This window comes from Leptopilina heterotoma, unplaced genomic scaffold (genome assembly GCF_015476425.1).
Source record: "Leptopilina heterotoma isolate Lh14 unplaced genomic scaffold, ASM1547642v1 Lhet_708, whole genome shotgun sequence".
Classification (NCBI taxonomy): domain Eukaryota; kingdom Metazoa; phylum Arthropoda; class Insecta; order Hymenoptera; family Figitidae; genus Leptopilina; species Leptopilina heterotoma.
Genome location: NW_025111164.1, coordinates 93,937 through 116,894, shown reverse-complemented (window position 1 = coordinate 116,894; position 22,958 = coordinate 93,937). Strand labels below are relative to the sequence as shown.

The 22,958-nt window shown below is 25.7% G+C and overlaps 1 protein-coding gene across 1 annotated transcript; it reads left to right on the top strand.

The window, feature by feature from the left end:
* Positions 1-5,728: 5,728 nt before the first annotated feature.
* LOC122510603 lies at positions 5,729-21,838 on the top strand. Its single transcript, XM_043625375.1, has 6 exons — positions 5,729-6,581; positions 6,669-6,834; positions 7,399-7,996; positions 8,156-8,710; positions 9,609-11,384; positions 21,728-21,838. Exons 1-6 carry the CDS (start codon positions 5,729-5,731, stop codon positions 21,836-21,838), a joined length of 4,059 nt encoding a protein of 1,352 aa, XP_043481310.1.
* Positions 21,839-22,958: the final 1,120 nt, after the last annotated feature.

The window sequence follows — 22,958 nt, the reverse complement described above, 5'->3', positions numbered from 1 at the left end:
ATTTTGACGTTCGAAGAAATTAGCCAAAAAAAATAGAAAAATTCAAAATTTTTAAGCACAGGAAATTTTTTTCTTCGTTACCTAAGTTTTCCTAGTTTCCTTTCGAGGAGAAAAACATTTTTAAAAAGGTTCAAGAATGGTGCAAACAATTTCAAAGATTTTCTGAATAAATTTTGACATTCGATGAAATTAGCCAAAAAAAATAGGAAAGTTCAAAATTTTTAAATACAGGAAATTTTTTTCTTTGTTAACAAAAGTTTTCCTAGTTTTTTTTCGAGGAGAAAAACATTTTTAAAAAAGTTTGAGGAGGGAGCAAAGAAATTTAAAGATTTTCTGAAAAAAATTTTTTTTTGGCTAATTTCATCGAATGTCAAAATTTATTCAGAAAATCTTTGAAATTGTTTGCACCCTTCTTAAACCTTTTTAAAAATGTTTTTCTCCTCGAAAGGAAACTAGGAAAACTTAGGTAACAAAGAAAAAAATTTCCTGTGCTTAAAAATTTTGAATTTTTCTAATTTTTTTTGGCTAATTTCTTCGAACGTCAAAATTTTGTTTAGAAAATCTTTGAAATTGTTTGCTCTTTTCTCAAAACTTTTTAAAAATGTTTTTCTTCTTGAAAGGAAGCTAGGAAAACTTTAGTTGACGAAGAAAAAAATTTCCTATCTTTAAAACTTTGCAATTTTCCTATTTTTTTTGGCTAATTTCATCGAATGTCAAAAACCTTTTAAGAAAATCTTTAAAATTGTTTGCTCCCTCCTCAAACCTTTTTAAAAATGTTTTTCTCCTTAAATAAAAACTTGGAAAACTTTAGTTGACTAAGAAAAAAATTTCCTGTTTTAAAAAAGTTCGACTTTTCTTATTTTTTTTGGCTAATTTCATCGAATGTCAGAATTTTTTCAGAAAATTTTTGGATTTCTTTGCTTCCTCCCCTAACCTTTTGGGAAATCTTTCTATACTCGATACAAAGCTAGAAAAACTTTCGTTGATCGAGAAAAAAATTTCCTGACTTTAAAAATTTGGAATTTTCTATTTTTTTGGCTAAGTTCATCGAATGCCAAAATTTTTTCAGTAAATTTTCGGATTTCTTTGCTTCCTCCCTAAACCTTTCGAGAAATCTTTTAATACTTGATACGAAGCTAGAAAAACTTTATTTGATCGAGAAAAAAATTTCCTGACTTTAAAAATTTGGAATTTTCTATTTTTTTTTGGCTAAGTTCATCGAATGTCAAAATTTTTGCAGAAAATTTTTGGATTTCTTTGCTCCCTCATCAAACCTTTTGAGAAATCTTTTAATACTCGATACGAAGCTGGAAAAAGTTTAGTTGATCGAGAAAAAAATTTCCTGACTTTAAGATTTTGGAATATTTTTTTTTTTGGCTAAGTTCATCGAATGTCAAAATTTTTTCAGAAAATCTTTGAAATTGTTTGCTCCCTCCTCAAACCTTTTTAAAAATGTTTTTCTTTTCGAAAGGAAACTAGGAAAACTTTAGTTGACTAAGAAAAAAATTTCTTGTCTTTAAAAATTTTGAATTTTCCTATTTTTTTGTCTAATTTCATCAAATGTCAAAATTTTTTCAGAAAATCTTTGAAATTGTTTGCTCCCTCCTAAAACATTTTTAAAAATGTTTTTCTCCTTCAAAAGAAAATAGAAAAACTTTAGTTGACGAAGAAAAAAATTTCCTGTCTTTAAAAATTTGCAATTTTTCTATTTTTATTTGGCTAATTTCATCAAATGTAAAAAATTTTTTCAGAAAATCTTTGTAATTGTTTGCTCCCTCCTCAAACCTTTTTAAAAATGTTTTTCTCTTCGAAAGGAAACTAGGAAAACTTTAGTTGACTAAGAAAAAAATTTCCTGTCTTAAAAAATTTTGAATTTTCTTTTTTTTTGGCTAATTTCATCGAATGTCAAAATTTTTTCCGAAAATATTTGAAATTGTTTGCTCCCTCCTTAAACCTTTTTAAAAATGTTTTTCTTCTTGAAAGGAAACTAGAAAGACTTTAGTTGATGAAGAAAAAAATTCCCTGTCTTTAAAAATTTGCAATTTTCCTATTTTTTTGGTCAAAGTTTCTTTGAACGTCAAAATTTTTGCCATAAATCTCTGGATTTGTCTGCTCTTTCCTTAAACCTTTTAAAAAATGTTTTTCTTCTTGAAAGGAAACTAGAAAAACTTTAGTTGATGAAGAACAAAATTTCCTGTCTTTAAAAATTTGCAATTTTCCTATTTTTTTGGTCAAAGTTTCTTTGAACGTCAAAATGTTTTCCATAAATCTCTGGATTTGTCTGCTCCTTCCTCAAACCTTTTAAAAAATGTTTTTCTCCTTGAAAGGTAACTAGAAAAACTTTAGTTGATGAAGAAAAAAATTTCCTGTCTTTAAAAATTTGCAATTTTCCTATTTTTTTGGCTAATTTTATTGAATGTCAAAATTTATTCTGACTATCTTTGGATTTCTTTGTTTCCTCCTGAAATTTTTTGGAAAGTCTTTTTATTCTTGAAACTAATTTAGAAAAACTTTAGTTGCTTGAGAAGAAAATTTCCTGTCTTTAAAAATTTTAAATTTTGTACTTTTTTTCTGTATATGTTCTTCGAATGTCAAAATTTTTTCCGAAAATTGCAGGATTTCTTTGCTCCCTCCTTAAACCTTTTGAGAAATCTTTTAATACTTGATACGAAACTTGAAAAACTTTAGTTGCTCGAGAAAAAAATTTCCTGTCTTGAAAAATTTAGAATTTTGTTCCTTTTTTCTGGATAAGTTCATTGAATGTCAAAATATTTTCGGAAAATTTTCGGATTTCCTTGCACCCTTCTCAAACCTTTTTAAAAATCTTTTTGTACATGAGACGAAGCTGGAAAAAAGTTTAGTTGATGGTCATAAAAATTTCCTGTTTTTAAAGATTTGGAATTTTCTTTTTTTTGGCTACGTTTATAAATTTTCAAAATTTTTTAAGAAAATTTTCGGATTTCTTTGCTCCCTCATCTAACCTTTCAAAAAATCTTTTTGTACATAAGACGAAGCTGGAAAATCTTTAGTTGATCGTCAAAAAATTTTCCTGTCTTTAAAAATTTGAAATTTTCATATTTTTTTGGGCTAAGTTTATTGAAAGTCAAAATTTTTGCAGAAAATCTTCGGATTTCTTTGCTCCCTCTTCTAACCTTTTGAAAAATCTTTTCACACTTGATACGAAACTGGAAAAACCTTTAATGATGGAGAAAAAAATTTCCTTTCTTTAAAAATTTGGAATTTTCATATTTTTTTGGCTAAGTACATTGAATGTCAAAATTTTTTCAGAAAATCTTTGGATTTCTTGGCTTCCTCCTCAAACAATGAAAACTGTGGTAAAGAGATTTAGTAATTTTTAAACAATTGAAAAATACAATTCTGGCATATAATTAATGAAGAAAAATTATAAATTAAGTTATAAAAATTATAATTAAATAAACAACGTAACTTTATTCTCAATTATTGTCTATTAGATAAAATGAAATTTTTATCTAAGTAGATCAATGAAAAGTGTTGTAAATAAATTTTCTAATTTTCTAACAATTGGATAATACAATTTAATTAAAAAATAATTTTTTATTGGTGATCGTTTTTTTTGTTTATGGTTTTTGTGAGATAGGATAGATATTACTTTCGAAATAATAAAGGAGTAAATAAGGTTTTTTTTTAAAATAAATTTAATTGACGAATAATGTTACAATTTTTTTTTGTTCGATTTTGAGATTCAATTTTAACATACACGAATTTTTAAAATTGTTACAGTCTTTGATACCTCAATATTTATAACTTCTTTTTATCGTCACCACATATTTATGTTAGATTGTAATCGTCGGCTTCACTTTGATCAGAATCTGAAAGAAAAAAGAAGTAACATATTTTAAGAGTTTAAAATAATGAAATATTTGTAGGATATTATAATTCAATACCATTGTCAAATAATTAATAAATTATTACTTTTTCAGGCTTCGCACTCGACAATTGCTTTTAAAAAAGTAGCAAAAACTAGCTTTAAGACTGAAAATAGTAGTGAGAAGTAGCTATCGAAAAATTAAAATTTGAGGATTAAAAAAATCTCGTTTTAATCGAATAACAAAAAATTGATTAAGAATAATTTTTTCAATTATTAGAGAATTTCAAATAATGTAATTTGTGAAAAAAGTAGCTTTTTGTGTCAGCAATTTGACAGAAAAGGAGTAAATTGTATATTTTAGTAGATGAGTTCGAAGCCTGTTTTTTATTTATTACGTTAACAAAAAAAATATTTTTTTCTTAAATATTACTGTTTTTAAATAAATATTACTGTTTTTAAATAAATATTATTAATTATAAAATAAAAATTGTAATCATTTTTATAAACTTTCGTAATTCTTGACACTTTGTAAGAAGTCTTATAATTTTTAAAAGTCTGAACGTCAATTCAGAAAAACTGTTTTACGTTAGACAATTTAAAAAATTAATTAAATAAAATTCAAATTAGAAAATATAATTTTATTAAATCTTACAATTGTTAATAAATTATATTTTATTTGTTTTTAAAAAAAGTTATGTACTTTTTAAATTAAAAATAAATGCAATTATTTTATAATTAGGTAAGTACAATTAAGTAATTAACTATAATAATCTTCGAATTCATTTATTCAGTCTGTCCAGATCGTGTACATTCTGTCCACAGTGAGAGAGAAGGGTTGATAGAGAGAAAGAGAGGGAGGGAGGTATTGTCTCTCCTTTTAGTTTAGAGTAGGAGCGAAAGAGAGACGAATAGTTAAGAAAGTAATGCCCACTTTTTGGGTTTAGAAGGGGGTATCATGTTTTCTCCATTTTTCGGGTCAGGTAGAAAGAGAGGAACAGAATTTGATGGAGGCAGGAAAAGAGGGGAATTTGACTTTCAAGCCAAAATACGAAATGGGCGTCTTATTTCCTTATTGGCTAATTATTTTTCTTTTCTCACTCACAGATAGATTAATGAGTGAAAAAGAGGGCGATTGAGAACGAGGTATATGTTTTTGAAAATAACTCTACTTTAAAAAAAATTGAATTCAATAATTTTGTTATTGAGTAAATACATTTATTTATTTTTGTTAATTTTGTTTTGGGTAAGTTTTGATTAAAAAGTTTTGGAATTATAATAGGTAAGATATTGCAATTTTTAATATATTTATTTGTACTTATGTGCCTATGATTTATATGAGATTATGTGCTTATGATTTATATCAGCTTTATGAATTATATGTGTTTATGATTCATTTGAGATTCACGAGTTATATGTGCTTATGTGACTTCACTGTAAATAAATGGTTCTAAATTAGAGCTGATTTTTGGTATTAAAATAGAACAAAATTAAGATTCAGTACCAAAATTTGTACTAAATTAGTACCATTCTTTTTACAGTAATTATGAAAATTATTTGATTTATATAGGACAAAAATGAGATTTATGTGACTTATGTTATTTATGCGAATTTGTGATTTATGAGATAAATATGAGATTTATAAGAAGTTAGATGACTATTTATTATTAAAATATATATTAAATAAAATAAATTTAAATTTAAATCTAAAAAAATGTTTATATAAAAAATAAAATATAACATAAATTATAAAAATTTATTTATATTCATTCATTATTTTCATTTCTTTATTTATGATTTAGAAGTTTTAAGTTTAAACCTGTTTTCTAAAAATAAGTTTTTGAAAAATATTCTATTATTTGTTCATTTTATTAAAAAATCATGTCTAACAAAGAAGAAAAGGTTTATTTAAGTGATAAAGATCATACAGTTCTACATACTGAAGGAGAAATGTTAAATGACAATCATATTACTAAATTTGAAAAGTTGTTAAGAAGAGAATCAAATTTAGCATTTAACATGCAAAGTACTTTATATTTAATTACGCCTGAATTCATTATTCCGATTGATAAAAATCAGAAGCACATTCAAATACTTTTTAGTGGTGCTTGCAAATCTGGTCAATGGATTTGTACTTATTATGATGGATTAAGGCTATATATTTATAACAGTCTTAATAAGGGATACTTAAATGAAGATCAAAAAAAATATTTACTTAGATTATATCCTTTCAAACCACCGGTAGTTTTTTCAACTGTTAATCTACAGCCGAATGGAATTGACTGTGGCATATATGCAATAGCGTTTGCAACATCTTTATATTACAATGAATTGCCAAATACTGTTAATTATATTCATAGTGAAATAAGACGACATCTAATTTTTATGTTTGAAAATAATCGTTTAATTTCATTTCCTTCCGTGGAATTGACAAATGTTATTAGACCTTTTTTTGTTGAGTATGATTGGAAATGTCTTTTAACGGATGGAGCTACAAAACTCATAGAAATACCAAACTTGTCTTCCATTTGTGAAACTAGTATCAGTATTAGTAATAATAATGTGAATAGAGGTATATCTACAGAATATTCAGAGGAGAAGCTTAATAAAAATGAAAACGATGAGAAAAAGAGACATCGAGCAATAAAAGATAAGGAGAGGAAAAGGGAGGAAAGGCTCAAAGAAACAGATGAACAGAAAATAATCAGACTAGAAAATGATAGACTGAGAAAACGTAATTACCAAAAAACTAGAAATATAGATAAAGAGAAAGTAATGAAGCAAAACAATTTAAAAGGTAAAAAAATTAAAGTAGCTCTAGAAATAGAAAATGAAACAAAAGATCCACAAAATTTAAGTGATGAAGATTATAAAATTTTAAATACTGAAGGAAAAAAGTTAAATGACAATCATATTACTGAATTTGAAAAATTGCTGAGAAAGGAATCAGACAAGGACAAGGACAAGGAGAGGAAAAGGAAGGCAAGGTTTGAAGAAACAGATGAACAGAAAAAATAAGACTAGAGAATGATAGATTGAGAAAACATAATTACAGAAAAGCGAAAAATGTAGATGAAAAACAAATAATGAAACAAAACAATTTAAATCATAAAAGAAAAGAATTATCTTTGGAAACGGACGATGATAAAAAAAACGACAAAATAATAATTTAGAAAGTAAAAAAAGAAATTGTTATTGGAAACAAAATTAGAAAAAGAGCAGCGCCAAAAAAAGAATTTAACAATTAAAATTGATAAAAAAAATGGAAAAATGCTGGAAACTTTAGGAGTTGGAATTATCTTGTCTGAAGATTTTGATAAAAATAGAGTTTCCCAAAATTATTTAGGTTTAATGAATGTTAAATGTATATTTTGTGACGCGTTACATTTTTTGTGTGAAAGGCCACCGGATAAAAAATTTAGTAGTTGTTGTCATAAAGGAAAAGTAAAATTGTATGATTTAAATCCTTATCCTTTGTATTTGAAAAATTTATTATTTGATAATAATTTTGAAAGTAAGAATTATAAAGAAAATATTCGTTCTTATAATAGTTCGTGTGCATTTGCTAGCATGGGAGCTAAATTAGAAGTTCCAAAAGGATATGGTCCTTATGTTTTTCGTATACATGGACAAGTGTATCATAATACATACACTCTTCATCCTGATGATGGAGATAATCGAAAATATGGTCAATTGTATATTCTTGATACTGACGAAGCGGTGATGGAACGATTGAATAATGAATGTAATAAAAAGTGTTTGCAATTACTAATGACTGAAATAGATATTTTACTAGGAGATATTAATATTTATGCAAAGTCATTTAAAATGATGAAAGAATTTGAATTGGAAGAAGAAGCAAGGGCAAAATTAATGAATGAGTGTCCGAGAAGTATTCAAATGTGGTTTAAACGTGATAGAAAATTTTCTCAAAGCAAATATAATGTTCCGTCTTGCAATGAAGTAGCAGTCATATTTGTTAGCGAAAATGGTGAACCTCCAATTGAACGTGATATATGTATTCACCCAAGGGGTTCTAAAAGTATTCCAATTAGTAGTCTTAGCACACATGCTGATCCTATGACATATCCTTTAATGTTTCCGTCAGGTGATCCAGGATGGACTGTAAATATGAAACATACTGATGGTGTTCGTAATATTACTCCTTTACAATTTTATATGTATCGCTTGTCTTATAGAGGAACATTTAATCCATGTTTACAAATGGGTTAATTAACTCAACAATTTATTGTTGATAGTTGGTCAAAAGAAGAAGGTGAGCGTTTAAAATATATTCGTTATGAACAGAAAAAACTGCAAGCAGAAATGTACTGTGGATTAATGGATTATATCAATAATAAAGCAACAGAAGAAAATATTCGACCAGGAAAAATGATTATTTTACCTTCTACATTTACTGGAGGACCACGTGCTTATCAACAATGTTTTATGGACGCTATGCGATTAGTTCAAGAATTTGGAAAACCAGATTTATTTATTACAATGACATGTAATCCAAAATGGCCTGAGATTATGGAAAATTTGTTGGATTCGGAAACTGCATCTGACCGACCAGATATTGTTGCCCGAGTTTTCCAAAAGAAAGTAAAAGAATTAATGTGTGAATTAAAAGATAAACAAATTTTTGGTCCAGTCATTGCTTATGTATATGTAATAGAATTTCAAAAGCGTGGATTGCCTCATGTACATTCAATAATTTTTTTAGATAAAAAGTTTGCTATTCGTGATGCAGAAACTGCAGATAAAATAATATGTGCAGAAATTCCTGATGAGAAAAAGAATCCAGAACTTTATAAAATTGTGAAACAGTTTCAAGTTCATGGACCTTGTGGAAAGCAAAATGTATATTCTCTAGAGTTGTGCAAAAAGCTCGAGGCTCGAGGCTCGAGCGAGCTTTTTCGAGCTTTTCATTTTTCGGGCCGAGCCGAGCCGAGCCTAATCAGTTCGAGCTCGAGCCGAGTTCGAGCCGAGCCGAGCTGTGTAAAAAGCTCGAATAGTTTCGAGTACTCGAGTTAATTCGAGTACTCGAATTTTTCGAGCACTCGAGGGAATTCGAGTACTCGAATTTTTTCGAGCTCTGAGTAAATTCGAGTTCTAGAGAAAATTCATAGAATTTTCGCATTTATTATATTTAGCAAATAGAAATATTGATTCAGTAATTCAAAAAAATTCGAAATTTTTTACTTATTAATAGTTTTTTTAGTAAGTCAAAAGCTCGAATCCATTCGAGTACTCGAAAAATTCGAGTACTCGAATTCACTCGAGTGCTCGAATTTAATCGAGTACTCGAATTTACCCGAGTACTCGAATTTTTCGAGTACTCGAAGTCACTCGAGTACTCGAAAATTTCGAGTACTCGATACATCGAGCCGGCTCGGGCTCGGCTCGGCTCGGCCCGAAAAAATTTCGGCTCGGCTCGGCTCGACTTTTCGAGCTTTTTGCACATCTCTAATATTCTCCTTGTATGAATCCTGAAACAAAATTATGCACGAAAAATTATCCTAAACCATTTTCTCCAAAAACAAATTATGAATCAAAAAATTATCCGGAGTATAGACGGAGAAATGATGGCAAAAAAATTATTTTTTATAATAGAGACGGGTCAATTAAATGCACTGCTGACAATTCGATGATTGTATCATATAATCCGTATTTAAGTACAAAATTTGCATGTCATATTAACTTAGTAGCATGTGGTAGTACAGGTGGTATTAAGTATTTATTTAAATATTGTTATAAGGGACATGATTATGCAATAGTTGGTTATAAAGATGATAATCAAGTAATCCATTATGATGAAATTCAAAATTATTTAAATACACGGTATGTGTGTCCACCAGAAGCAATGCATAGACTTTATGAATTTAATATGCACGAGCAATCACATGCAACATATAGACTAGCTGTACATTTGCCTAATCAACAATCAATATGTTTTCAAGAAGGAATGGAACAAACTGCAATTGAGAAATTTAAAAATACAATGTTGACAGCATGGTTTCAGTTAAATAGACAAGATCCTGAGGCACGCAAATATTTGTACTCTGAAATACCACATAAGTATGTTTTTGTTGAGTCAACTAAAACTTGGAAAAAACGAGAACGAATTACAAAACCTATAATTTGTCGAATGTATTTTGTAAGTCCAAAAGACATTGAAAGATATTTTTTGAGAATTTTACTACTTTATGTACGCGGTGCTAAATCGTTTGAAGATGTGAGAACATATGAAGGTATTACATATAATACTTATATAGAAGCAGCACGTGCAAGAAATTTGATGGTAGACGATAACGAGTGGGATAATTGTTTGACTGAAGCTGTGAGTATGAAATTTCCTAAAGAACTATGTCGTTTATTCGCATATATATGTGTGTTTGGTTTGCCTGTAAATGCTGTTGATTTATGGAATAAGTTTAAAGAACACATGGTTTTCGATAATAATTTACCTGTGGAAATATCGCTTCAAAAATCATTACTTTTAATTAATGAAGTATTTAATTTTCATGGATTTACATTACATCAATTTGGTTTACCAAACATCGATCTGAAAATTCTTGAAGATTATAGTTCTGTTGATAAGGAAGATAATGCGTTAACATTACAATTGCTAAAAGAAGAAGCTAATAATCTTATTGAAAGTTTGAATGATGAACAACGGCAAGTTTTTAATGATGTTATGACGGCCGTACATAATGATGAATATGATAGTAGATATTTTTTTCTTGATGGGCCTGGAGGAAGTGGTAAAAGCTATTTACACAATACTATTATTACTACAGTCGAAAGTGAGGAAATAGTAGTTTTATCAGTTGCTTGGACTGGTATAGCGGCTAATCTTCTAAAAGGAGGACGAACGTCACATTCTATGTTTAAATTCCCTATACCAATCAATGAAGATTCAACATGTAATATAAGTGGAATGTCGAAACATGCTGAACTTTTAAAGAGTGCAAAAATTATTATTTGGGATGAAATTTCAATGACCCCAAAATATGCTTTACAAGCAATGGAATCCATGTTAAGAGATATTACAAAATGTAATAAACCGTTTGGAGGTAAAGTTATTTTGCTTTCAGGTGATTTTAGGCAAACTTTGCCAATTGTTCCGCATGGTAGTCGCACTCATATTGTTGAGGTTTGTGTAAAAAATAGTAAATTGTGGCAATACTTTGAAACTAGATCTTTAAATGTTAACGTTAGATTACATGATAATCAAGTAGAGTTTTCAAATTGGTTATTGAATGTTGGTGATGGCAAACCTCAAAGTACGTTTGAAAAAGAAAATGATGTATTAGAAATTCCACAAGATTTGATATCGAATGGAAATTTAATTGATGAAATATATGGATCATCGATAAATCCAAATGATGTGAATGTTTATTCTTCTTGTATTCTTTCATTGACTAATTCAGAAGTATTAGACATGAATGATCGTATTTTGTCAAAACTAGAAGGAGAAGAAGTAATTTATTACAGTGTTGATTCACATATAGCTGATGATGATGAAAAAAATGTAAATAATATTGTTCCAGTAGAATTTTTAAATAGTTTAACACCAGATGGTATGCCTCCCCTTAAATTATCATTGAAGATAGGGTGTGTAATTATGCTTTTAAGAAATATGAATTTGGTTCAAGAATTATGTAATGGGACTCGATTAGTTGTAAAATCTTTATTGAAATACGTTATTGCTGCAGAAATAATTACTGGAAAATCGAAAGGTGAAATAGTTTTTATTCCTCGTATTGATTTATCTCCTTCAGAAGATACATTTCCTTTTAAAATGGTAAGAAGACAATTTCCAATCAGACTTGCTTATGCAATGACTATCAATAAATCTCAAGGACAGTCTTTTGATAAAGTAGGAATATTTCTACCTATTTCTGCATTTGGTCATGGTCAAATTTATGTTGGTTGTTCTAGAGTCAAATCTAAAGAAAATTTAAAAATTTATGTCCTAGATAATGCTGTATTCAAGAACTTAAAATATCCACAAAAATTATACATTAAAAATATTGTTTTTCATGAAATACTTTAATAATATGATTCAGTCATAATATTACATTATTATGTTATTTATTTTAGATTGAGAAAGAAGGAAAAAAGTTAAATTTTAGCATTGTTTTATTTTCGTTATTCCGATTGATAAAAATTGCCATTATCGTTTTCCAAGAATGAGGTTATGATTATACATTGAGAACTTCTGTGTGTGAAACTCGTGAGACTGTACGTGTACAAAAGTTTTTATGATACTCGTATTCAAAATCGTTTCAAAAGTACAGTCGTCGGATACAAACTTTTGAGAGTGACCAGTCGCGAGACAAATATCTTAATAATTAGTCTAAAAGATATTCTGTTCAATAATAAAAATTCGTTTAAATGAAAATTATAGTAAATAAAATTTCACAAAAAGAAATTTCAGTTATACGAAACTTTAAACATATAAAATTTTGTATTACAAATATATTTATAATTATAAATTATAATTAAAAGTTTTTTTATTAATTAGAAAATAAAAAGAATTATATTAAATTAAAAAAATAATATAATATCTATTAAAACAGGAAAAAAACCTTCACAAAAATTCAAATTTTTTTAATGTGTGTAGACATCCCACACTTGAATTTTATTTAAAAAAGTTTCTATTGGCAATGAAAATTACCACCGCGGGCTCGGTGTCGCTAGTGTTTTACACCAAAAATGGACGAAATGGGTGTACAAATTTAAAAAAATATAAACTTATATTGTGACTTTTCTGTTTTAATTTTAAGTAGTTTTTCAATAAAAAGATAAATAATGACCAACTATCTTAACAAATATTTCTTAAACATTAGAATACTTTAAATATTAACATTTTTTGCAACCTTGTACACCCACAGTAACCATTTTTTTTAGTTCACGTTATGGTCACTATGTGTCGCATTGCAATTTTAAATCCCCAATTTGACGTAAAAACAATTAAGGATAGTGAAACAAATATCCCTTTAATTAATTATTTTGTAATGCTCTAAAACAAAAAACTAAAAAAAATTCTTAATTATTAAAGGCTTTGCTATGGTCGATACCTTGGAAAAGAAAAAATAATTTTTTTTAGCAAAATGGCGACGATTTAAAAAAATAGTGTTTTTTGATTCTGTTATTAATCTTTTTTTTAATTTTTTAAAAATAGTAAAAAAAATATTTTTCAAAATCCAAGGTTGCGACCATAAAGAGATATACAAAGAACATTTCTGCAAAATTTGAAGTAAATCGTTTGAGTAGATTTTGAGTTATCGTGTCAACAAGAATTTCTTTCAATTCACACTTTACCAGTTCATAACTTTTAAAATTTTTGATTTTTTTCCCCAATTTTTTTTGAATTCTTTGAACATTAATAAACAACTTGCAAAAAAAGTAAATATAAAAAATGTTAAACTTTCTTTTTCATCCCACTCGGAAAAACGCCTTAAAATTGAGGCCTCTAGACCAGAATACCCCCTTAATTATTTCAAATAACCGATTAATTGTCTATTCTCAATTAAATATTTACTTGAATCAAATAATATTTATTGGAGTCAATTAAATGGTATTTGAACCAAAAATTTTAGTATTAAAAGCAAATACCATTTATTTGACTTACAAAGGTTAATTATGTTTAAAATTTAAAAAAATATCCTAAAAACCACAATTATCTTTATAAGTAACAAAATTCTTATGAAAAATTCAATTATATTTAAAAAAATTCCCATTTCAATGATTTTCAATAGGTGTTTACAAGATGTTGGTCCCAGGGCGCCCCGGGGCGACCAAAGGTTTTCAAACTTAGTTTATTATCGTTTGTTATCATATAAATAAACTGTAATAAACTGAATTTGAGAACCTTTGGTCGCCCCGGGACGCCCTAAGGCGAACATCTCGTAATTAAGTATTTATTTTAATAAATTTTCCAAGAATTCATTTATTTAAAAACAATTTAATAAAATTGTACTCAAACACCTAATTATTTTCTTAAAATCCGAGTCCTTTTTGAAATTCACGATTTAAACAAATTTTAAAAAACATTTAATTGTTCAATAAAATTATTTATTTTTGTATTTAAATAATTGAATAATTTTGAAAAGGTTTCAAATTAAAATGTGTGAAAATTTGAATTTTCTACACTTTTAATTATCAATTCAGAAGAATTAATTTTTTTGAAAAAGTTTAGTTTAATTTTTTAAAAATAATTTGAAGTTTCTATATTCCATTATATATTTAATAGGAAAATTTACGAATAATCAAAATTTCGTAAAAATTTATTTTAAACAGATTTATTTCAAAATATTTAAAGAACTTTTTCAAAAATTATGAAAAACTGATGATTTAGAGAGGAATTTGAGTTAAAAATTCTAGAAAAAAATAATTGAATTGAAATAATGAAAATAATTTTTAAGAGGTTACAGTAAAAATATTCTTAATATAAAATAATAATACTTTGTATTTATGTTGTTTAATTTCAAAAAGGTTTGAATTTTAAATTCCTGTGTAAAAATAACCTATTGTATTTAAAAAAGGAGTTATTGTTGTTTTCGAATAATTTTACCATTAAAAAAAATTGTTTTCCTGTATTTTTTAAAAACTTAAATTTTATTAAAGCAATTCTAATTAAAAAATAGAAATGATACAAATTATTTCCTTATGAAAATTGTGAATTTCCTACAAAAGTATTAAGAAATGGGAATAGGTAATGTTTTTTTCCAAATGAAAACAATGAGTTTATAAACAATATTGTTATTGAGAAATAAAAATGATACATAAAATAAATATATTTCTTATTTCTTAATCATAATCTTTTAACAATTTTCTAATACTTTTATGAATAATAAATAAGAAGGAAAAAAATTTACATAATTTAGATTAGTCAAACGAAATTTGTTTTAAAAAAGCATATAAAAAATCATAATTTTTTGTGCTAATGAACTAAAAGTTTTAACATTTTTTAAGATACATTTTTTAAAACAGTTTTAAGTTAAACATACCATTTAATCAAAGTTTTTCCTTTCTTTCGAAAAAAATCTTATAATTTCTTTAATTATTTAAATATAAACAATATAATTATTTAAATATCTTTAATTATAATTTAATAACAATTTTTATTAAAACGCATAATTCAGTAAAAGTTCATTATTTTATTTAGAAAAAATGATTATATTTTTTTAAGAAATTTTGATTTAAACGAATAATTAAGTAAAAGGATTTCGTATTGCAATATTTCAAACCTTTAAGTGGAACATTTTTAAAATATTTAGAAAATATATCAAAGTGTTGATTTCTTAACATTAATTAGTCTAAAAATTTAATTTTTGAACAAAACATTTTTAAATATCAAATGCAATTAAAATATTTGTTTTAGTATTTTCACACGTATAAAATTTTCTTCTTACAATATTTAGACATTTTAAACTAAACTAGATCGATAATTTGTAACTTCTGTATAAAATAATTTCCAGAAAGTGATTCAATAACGTGTTTGATGAACATAACATATATATGTATAGTATACAAAATTCTTTGAAATAAGACATACCAGAAGGTACAAAAAGATATATATTATATATATGTGTGTGTGTAGTACATATATAGATGCCATTAGGGTTTTTGTAAATAGCCATGTTATGGTTGTTACTTATTTCGTATTGAGAGCTCAAACAGTGAAGTTCGTGCTACTTTTCGTCTCTAAGAGAAAATTAATTTAAAATTCGAAATTTGGCAATATTTAATTCAACTTGGATAAAATAGGTAAGTTAGAAAATAGATTTCTTTATTATTTAGTAAGTCAATATATTATGTAAATGTTTAAGTTTTTTCTAAATATTATAATTTTTTCTTAACCCTCACAGCACCGGGATATTCAGGATATCCTAGAGACGTCCTGGGGATATCGATTTGTTTTCGGAAGTTTGGATATCCCTGGATTATCCTCTGGATATCCATGGACGTCCCTAGGATATCCCAGAGATATCCAAACTTCCGAAAACAAATCGATATCCCCAGGACGTCTCTGGGATATCCTGAATATCCCGGTGCTGTGAGGGAATTTATTATAAGAATAACATGTGGATAATGTCTATTAGCTATATATTTCATATTCAGAATGATTTTTTTAAATTTTAAATAAAAGATTTTAATTCATTAAAGTTATTTATTTCAATTTTTAAACACAAAAAAAAATAAAATTTTCAGTTTTTTTCTAATTTTAAAATTATTATTATTCTGTTATTTAATATGTTACAATTATTAATTTATTTATAGTTAATAAATATAAGATAAATACATAACTAAAAATCAATAATTTTTCTAAAAAATTTTTGTGCACTCGCAGAATCATCGACAATCCCTGGAGAAAATTCGCCTTTGAAGCCTGGAATGATTCAAATGTTGAAAAGATTGTCCACTTCTGGTAAACATAAAATATTCTTAATTTTTTTCTCATATTTTTAAAACACCATTTTTTGAATATTGTACTAACAATATGTATAAAATTAAAATTTTTAATTTATGTTCTTATTCATCTTTATATCTATAAACGATTTTTTCTTAACTTTCAAATGTAGAAAACAGTTTTTTTATAAAAATAATTTTACCACCTCTTTTTTAGAAAATAGACATTTTTTTTAATTTTGACAAATTTGCAAATTCTATTTTTCTTTCTTTATATTTGCATTAAAAATATGAGATTTTTTTATCATAAAAGTAGGTAGTAATGGAATTAGAGAAGTTATAAGTTTTTAAAAATTGAAAAAAGGATAAATTTTTATACAGGTTAGGATTACAGGTTGTGCCACTTGCGTTACTCTTTATTCTACAAGTGGCATAATTAAAATACACACACAATTGAAGAGCTACATAAAATAAGGGGACGAACGCGAGGCTTGGAAGGGATACTGCCAGTCGGGTAACAGTGACAAGCCTTCAGCCGCTCGCTGCTACCTGACTGATATTATCCCTTTCAACCATGCTATTATATTATAATAATAACCACCATATTATTATAAATTTTTCAAGGTGTGTAATCTGCACGCTTAAATTTTGTAACCCTGATATTACATTATTTTTAAAATTTTATGTAAAAATTTAATTTTTTGCCAATTTACATTATCTATGGGTCAAATTTGTAGCTTTGTAGGTTCCCTTTGTGATGGTAAGTTCATGTAAATTAATTTTCTTTTTTTTATTAATTATGAGCAAAAAATCTTAGATGCGGCAATCTGTAAGTCTTTCCCTTAATTAAAAATAGTATGTAATTTGTCAAAATTTATAAATAAAGTTTATTTTTTTAAAAATTATTTCCTGCATTTGAAAGTTTGTGTAAATTAAAATTTACATTATTTATTAAGTATTCCTAATTTTTATTATTCTTGCAAGTTTTTAATGTTTTGAAATTAAAGATTCAGAATTTTTATAATAAATAGAAATATTTGTTTTCTTTAAACTTAGTTAATTTTTTTTGTTTATGCGTAATGTTATTTTGCTTTATTTATTTTAATTGTGTTTTTTACATTAATTTTTATCTTTAAATACTCGACAACTTAAATATTTTCTGTTTTTGAAAAAAATAATTAGTTCGCCTTTTTTATTTGATATGTTGCAATAATATTTTTAGACCCTAAAGATGGAGAAAACAATGAAACTAATGAAGAAAGTTCTACTGATTCTAATCTAGAGGATAATGATGTTGATATGGAAGATGATTATTATTATTATTATTATTATTATTATTATTATTATTATTTTATTATTATTTTTTTTTATTACAAAAAAGTATGACCCCTACAGACTATCAAAAAAGAACAAACCGAGTGATAATATCATATAATAATTTTATAAAAAAGAACAAAACTTTACTTAATCTGAAATGTGTAAAAGTGCTAACTGCAAATTTTTGTAATTACGAAATCCATATTTTTAATATAAATTAAAAAATTAGAAATGTCCACTAAAAAATATTTAATACAACTAAACCGCTTAAAAATAATTACACAGAATCATTTAGGATACTGAATCTAAATATTTGATTAAAAATTAAAAAATTTAAATATTGAATTTAAAGTGGTTAGTAAAAAATTTTTAAGTAAACTAATATGGCTAAAAATAGTTATTCAGTGTTTGTCGTATTAGTGTATTTAATTAAAATTTTAAAATTAAAAATAGCGGTTTTAATGTAGTAAACAAAAACTTTAAAATCCAACTAAAGTTTCATTATATTTAGCTTAATTTACAATTTAAATTGAAAGTAGTTTTTTCTCAAGATTAGATTTATTTATAATTTTGCGTTCGGCATTTTGAAGTTGCCATTTAAAATTGTTTAGTTTTGACTAGAGATTTGTATTCAACGATACCAAAAAATATTAAATTGAAACTAACCTTCTTCCAAAACTTTTAAAATAAAATGTCAAAAAATATTCAATACTATAATTTCTTTTTTCAATTAAAATAATTTAACAGTTTCAAAGAAATTTTTAATTTAATGTAATGTTTTTTAACTTTTTTCTAGATGGAAAATATTTTCTGCAAGTGACCGATGCTAGACTTATTACAAAAACTAATGAAAAACGAATGAAGCCATCAGTTGTTCTTGGAGGAAATTTATCAATGAAAAGAAAAGTTAATGAGGTTTCAAATGAAACAGAATCGAAAAAGTTAAAATTAAAATGAATTTACATTTTCTGTACCAAATGTTTAAAATAATTGACGTAAATAAAACTTAAATACTTCAATTTAAAAAATGATTCAAAAAAATTTTATTTATCTTCCGTGTAAAAATTTCTTAAGTTTTTTCGATCACACTAAAAAGAAAAAAACCGCTGCCAAGTTAAAAGATGAATATATTGTATTCATTTCATGAAGACTTTAAATAATATAAAAGTAATAGAATATGTTGTATTCATTTCATGAAGACTTTAAATAATATAAAAATAATAGAATATGTTGTATTTATTTCATTAAGACTTTAAATAATATAAAAATAATAATAAAATATAAATTTTATTACATTAAACATTTCTGCTTTTATAAAATTCTTTTTATTAAAATATTTGAAAATAATATTTTTTATAATTTTTATTTTTTCAAATAACAATGTATTTCTTATCGAATTAAATTAAAAATACTTGGATCAAAGCAATTTTTAAAGTTCTACAAGTTATTTATATGAGAATTTAAAATTTATTTCAACTTTTTTTTAGAATTTAAAAAATAAGATTTTCTTTAATATTTTTGGTTGTTAAAATACCAATAATTTCGTAATTTCTAATCTAATTAGATTTAAAAATAGTCCAATCAAAGCGATTTTTAGTGCTTTTTGTAAGGGTCATAAAACATTAACAAATAGAGATTGAAAAATTTTACTATAATAATACTTTCTCATGACGAAGCAAAATTATTAAACTTTGAAAATTAAATTTTTTTAATTTATTTACGTGATCGTTTTAAGAAATACTGACCCATAATCTTTATTTCAAAATGCCTAAATCACAAAACGAAGTATTAGACGCGCGCGTTAGATTGCTAGTACAACAAATAATTCTCAAATAACAAATAACAAATAATCTCATTTTTTATTTAAAATAAAAAATAATTCTATAAAAATAAAGAGCTTTTAAAAATATCAAGAAATCTTATTATTAAATTATTCCAAAGAAAAAATATAAATAAAAACGATTTAAAAATAAAATGTTTTATAAATTAGTTATTAAAAAAAATTTCGACATTTCTTTAAACTATTATTATTATTTTTCATTATTTATTATATTATTTATGTTATTATTATACATTTTTCTTTCTTTTTCTTATATTAGTACTTTGTACGAAAGGGCGTTTTATATTTTGTAAGCCCGTTGATACATGAAATAAATAAATAAATTATTATTAAGAAGAAAACTATCAATAATCCGAATCAAATTTATACAAACCAATTAAATATCTTAAATAAATCTCTATAAGCTCTTAGATTTCATATGTATTGACAGCACAACTGCCTGAATACAGAAACCTGCTTAATCTGAAAAATATTTTCGAAATTAATTAATAATTTCAAAATTATCAAAGAATCCAGAAAAAACGGTAGCATGGTGGGATACGAGCCCACGACCTTTCTATTGCCAGTAGACTGCTCTGACCACTGAGCATATGTGTCGATACATATGAAATCTAAGAGCTTATAGAGATTTATTTAAGATATTTAATTTGTTTGTATAAATTTGATTCGGATTATTGATAGTTTTCTTCTTAATATTTAACTGCCGAATGATAAATTCACTTTCTATAATTATAATTATTATTATTATTAATATTATTTATTATTAATATAAAATAAAAACATCAACCAACCTCAAAAATGTTATCCACAATCTCTGCAACTGAACACTAAATTATTTAATTCAATTAATTAATTAATTAATCAGATAATTAATTAACTAATTAATTCATTTTTCAATTTAATTAACACTTCACATTAAAGAAAGCGATATTGTATTTTTGTATTTCACTTGACATTCGACAATTCCTTCAAGAATATACCCACTAAAAAAACCACTAGCGCCATCTCTCGGAAGATTTAACAACAGACATTTTTCTCGACAAAAACATGACGTCACTTCCGGTGGTACATTTGTCCAGTGGTGCAAACGGTATAGTACCAGCTTGTCAGGTTAAGTCAATAATTAGCGATGGTAAAGTGGAAAATACACCTTGTCTCTATAAATTGTAATGGTTATTATTTAGACTCAAATGAAGGCTGGGCTGCTTGTTCTGTCTGCGGTCAATGGACTTTGTGCAGTTGTGCTGGTGTCGATGACGAAGATAAAGCTTTACTTGTAAAATTTGTCGACTGAAATAGGTTGCTTTTTTAGTACCGTGCCAGTGGGGCAAGATGGGGAGATTTGCAATTTGTTCCATATTATTAATTTTATGATTTTTTAAGAAACAGATGGCCTTTGTACGCCTTTATTACTAAAGACTGATTCCCAAAGATGGTTATTAAATAAAATAATAAAATATATATTCGATAATTTTTATTTTTTTGCGATTTAAACTTTAAGTACCCCGTCTTGCACCACTCTCCCCTACCCCCACTTTTCTCAAAATCATCATCTATAAAATCTTTGTCTACAAAATTTTTAGTAACGAAAAATCAGCAGTCTTCTGAATCAAAGCTTCCACATTAAGATAATAAATTTTTTAAGTTTCCGACTATCTGTATAAGAGATAATTCGAAAAAAGGATCAGGTACGATTTATCGCTTTGAAAATTTGGAATCTGGAAGTCATTTGGTACAACTCCCTACCAAGTTTGTAGCGTTACATTTTAGAATAACCTGCCCACCTCTGAGGAGACCTGTGTATGTATATATTTTTTATCAATTTAAAATATATAATTAAAACTTATGTCAAAATAAAGCTTAAGTATTCTAGTTCCATTCCCGGTAAACATTATAATGGACAATTAATGAGAATTTGAAAAATGAAAAAAATTTACAAAGATTTCAAAACATTTATTATATGTTATTATATTTGTAATATTATAATTTATTTGTTTTCTCAATATTTTACCCAGCTTAAACTTTGACATCTTTGTGAAATTTAATTAATTTTTTAAATTCCCCTAAATTGTACATTATAATGTCCACATGCAACGGACCTGCTATGAGATATTCAAAAGGTTATATTTCAAACCTAATTTTTTTTAAATTTCACTTAATTTGCAAACTTTAGGCGTACTTTTTCTAAGATTTTAATTTTTAAGTTGAATGTTGGGTCAGAAAATGTAAAATTAAATAAAAAAAATTTAATTCTGGATGCCAGAATATACATGCAACTGAATTTAAAATCTGACATTTAGGCTCGGGAAGCAGTTCCTATGCCACTATTAAGTGTGTTGGTTGTGACCCGTGAGGTGAAACGGGCTAATGATGGACAGATTCATCAGGAGGACATTGAAGAGGAAGTATAGATGATAATAGTAACAACACTACACGCAATATGTGATTAATTTTTTATTTAGTAATTAATCAAAAAAAATTTTATTTACTTTGACGAATTTAGTATTTAAAAAATACTCTATTTGAAGTATTATTGTTTTTATTCAACGATAATTGTCACTATTTCGAAATACGTTAAAATATCTGTTTTGTTGTCTTGAAAAAAATAGTTCTATTCATCAGGACGATATTGATGATAAAAAAATCTGATAATAGTAACAACACATTACACTACACGCAATAAGTAATACATTTTTTATTTAGTAATTAATGAAAATAATTTTTATTTTGTTTGACGAAATTAAGTATTTAAAAAAATACTTTAATTGTAGTATTATCGTTTCTGTTAAACCATAATTTTCATTATTTTTAAATGTGGTAAAATATATATTTTGTTGTCTTGAAAAAAATGTTCTATTAATCAGGATGACATTGATGGTAAAGAAAAACTGATAATAGTAACAACACATTATACTACACGCAATATGTGATAAATTTTTTATTTAGTAATTACATAATGAAAATAGTTTGTATTTAGTTTGACGAAATTAGTATTTAAAAAATACTTTAATTGTAGTATTATTGTTTCTGTTCAACGAAATATGTAATACATATGGGCAATTCCACGTGAGATTTAAGTCGACCTCTTAAAATCGGCCAAAAATATTTTTTTAAATTCTGTATCGAAAAAAAACAGATACGTATTTTTTTATTTATGTTTAATTGTCCAAATTTTCGAGTTATGAATTTTTGAAAATTATTTTTTTATAAACAAATTAATTTTTTTAACTTTGGGCCGGAATTTTTTTTAATTATTTTTTTATTTTTTTGTACCTTATAATATAGAGAAAATTTTTCAAAAAGTCCTAAAATGGGCCTGATGTGTTAAATGAGTTTTAAAATATTTTAAAAAATCACTTGCAAGCATCACAGTGGGATTTTTTTACAATTAACTTTCTAAAACTGTCTACAAGGTATAATTTTTAATATATTTAAGTGTTCTTTGTTTTAAATGAAAGGGTATACAATTTAAACAGTTTTAAAAAGTTAAATGTTAAATCCCACTGTGATGCTGGCAAGTGATTTTTTTAA

Excerpts from the sequence above, each read along its gene's own strand:
- LOC122510603 (XM_043625375.1), top strand. The coding sequence starts at position 5,729 with ATGTCTAACAAAGAAGAAAAGGTTTATTTAAGTGATAAAGATCATACA. Across the intron at positions 6,582-6,668 it reads AAATGATAGACTGAGAAAAC|AAATAGAAAATGAAACAAAA; the intron begins GTAATTACCAAA and ends AAGTAGCTCTAG. Across the intron at positions 6,835-7,398 it reads GAGAGGAAAAGGAAGGCAAG|TTCGTGTGCATTTGCTAGCA; the intron begins GTTTGAAGAAAC and ends TTCTTATAATAG.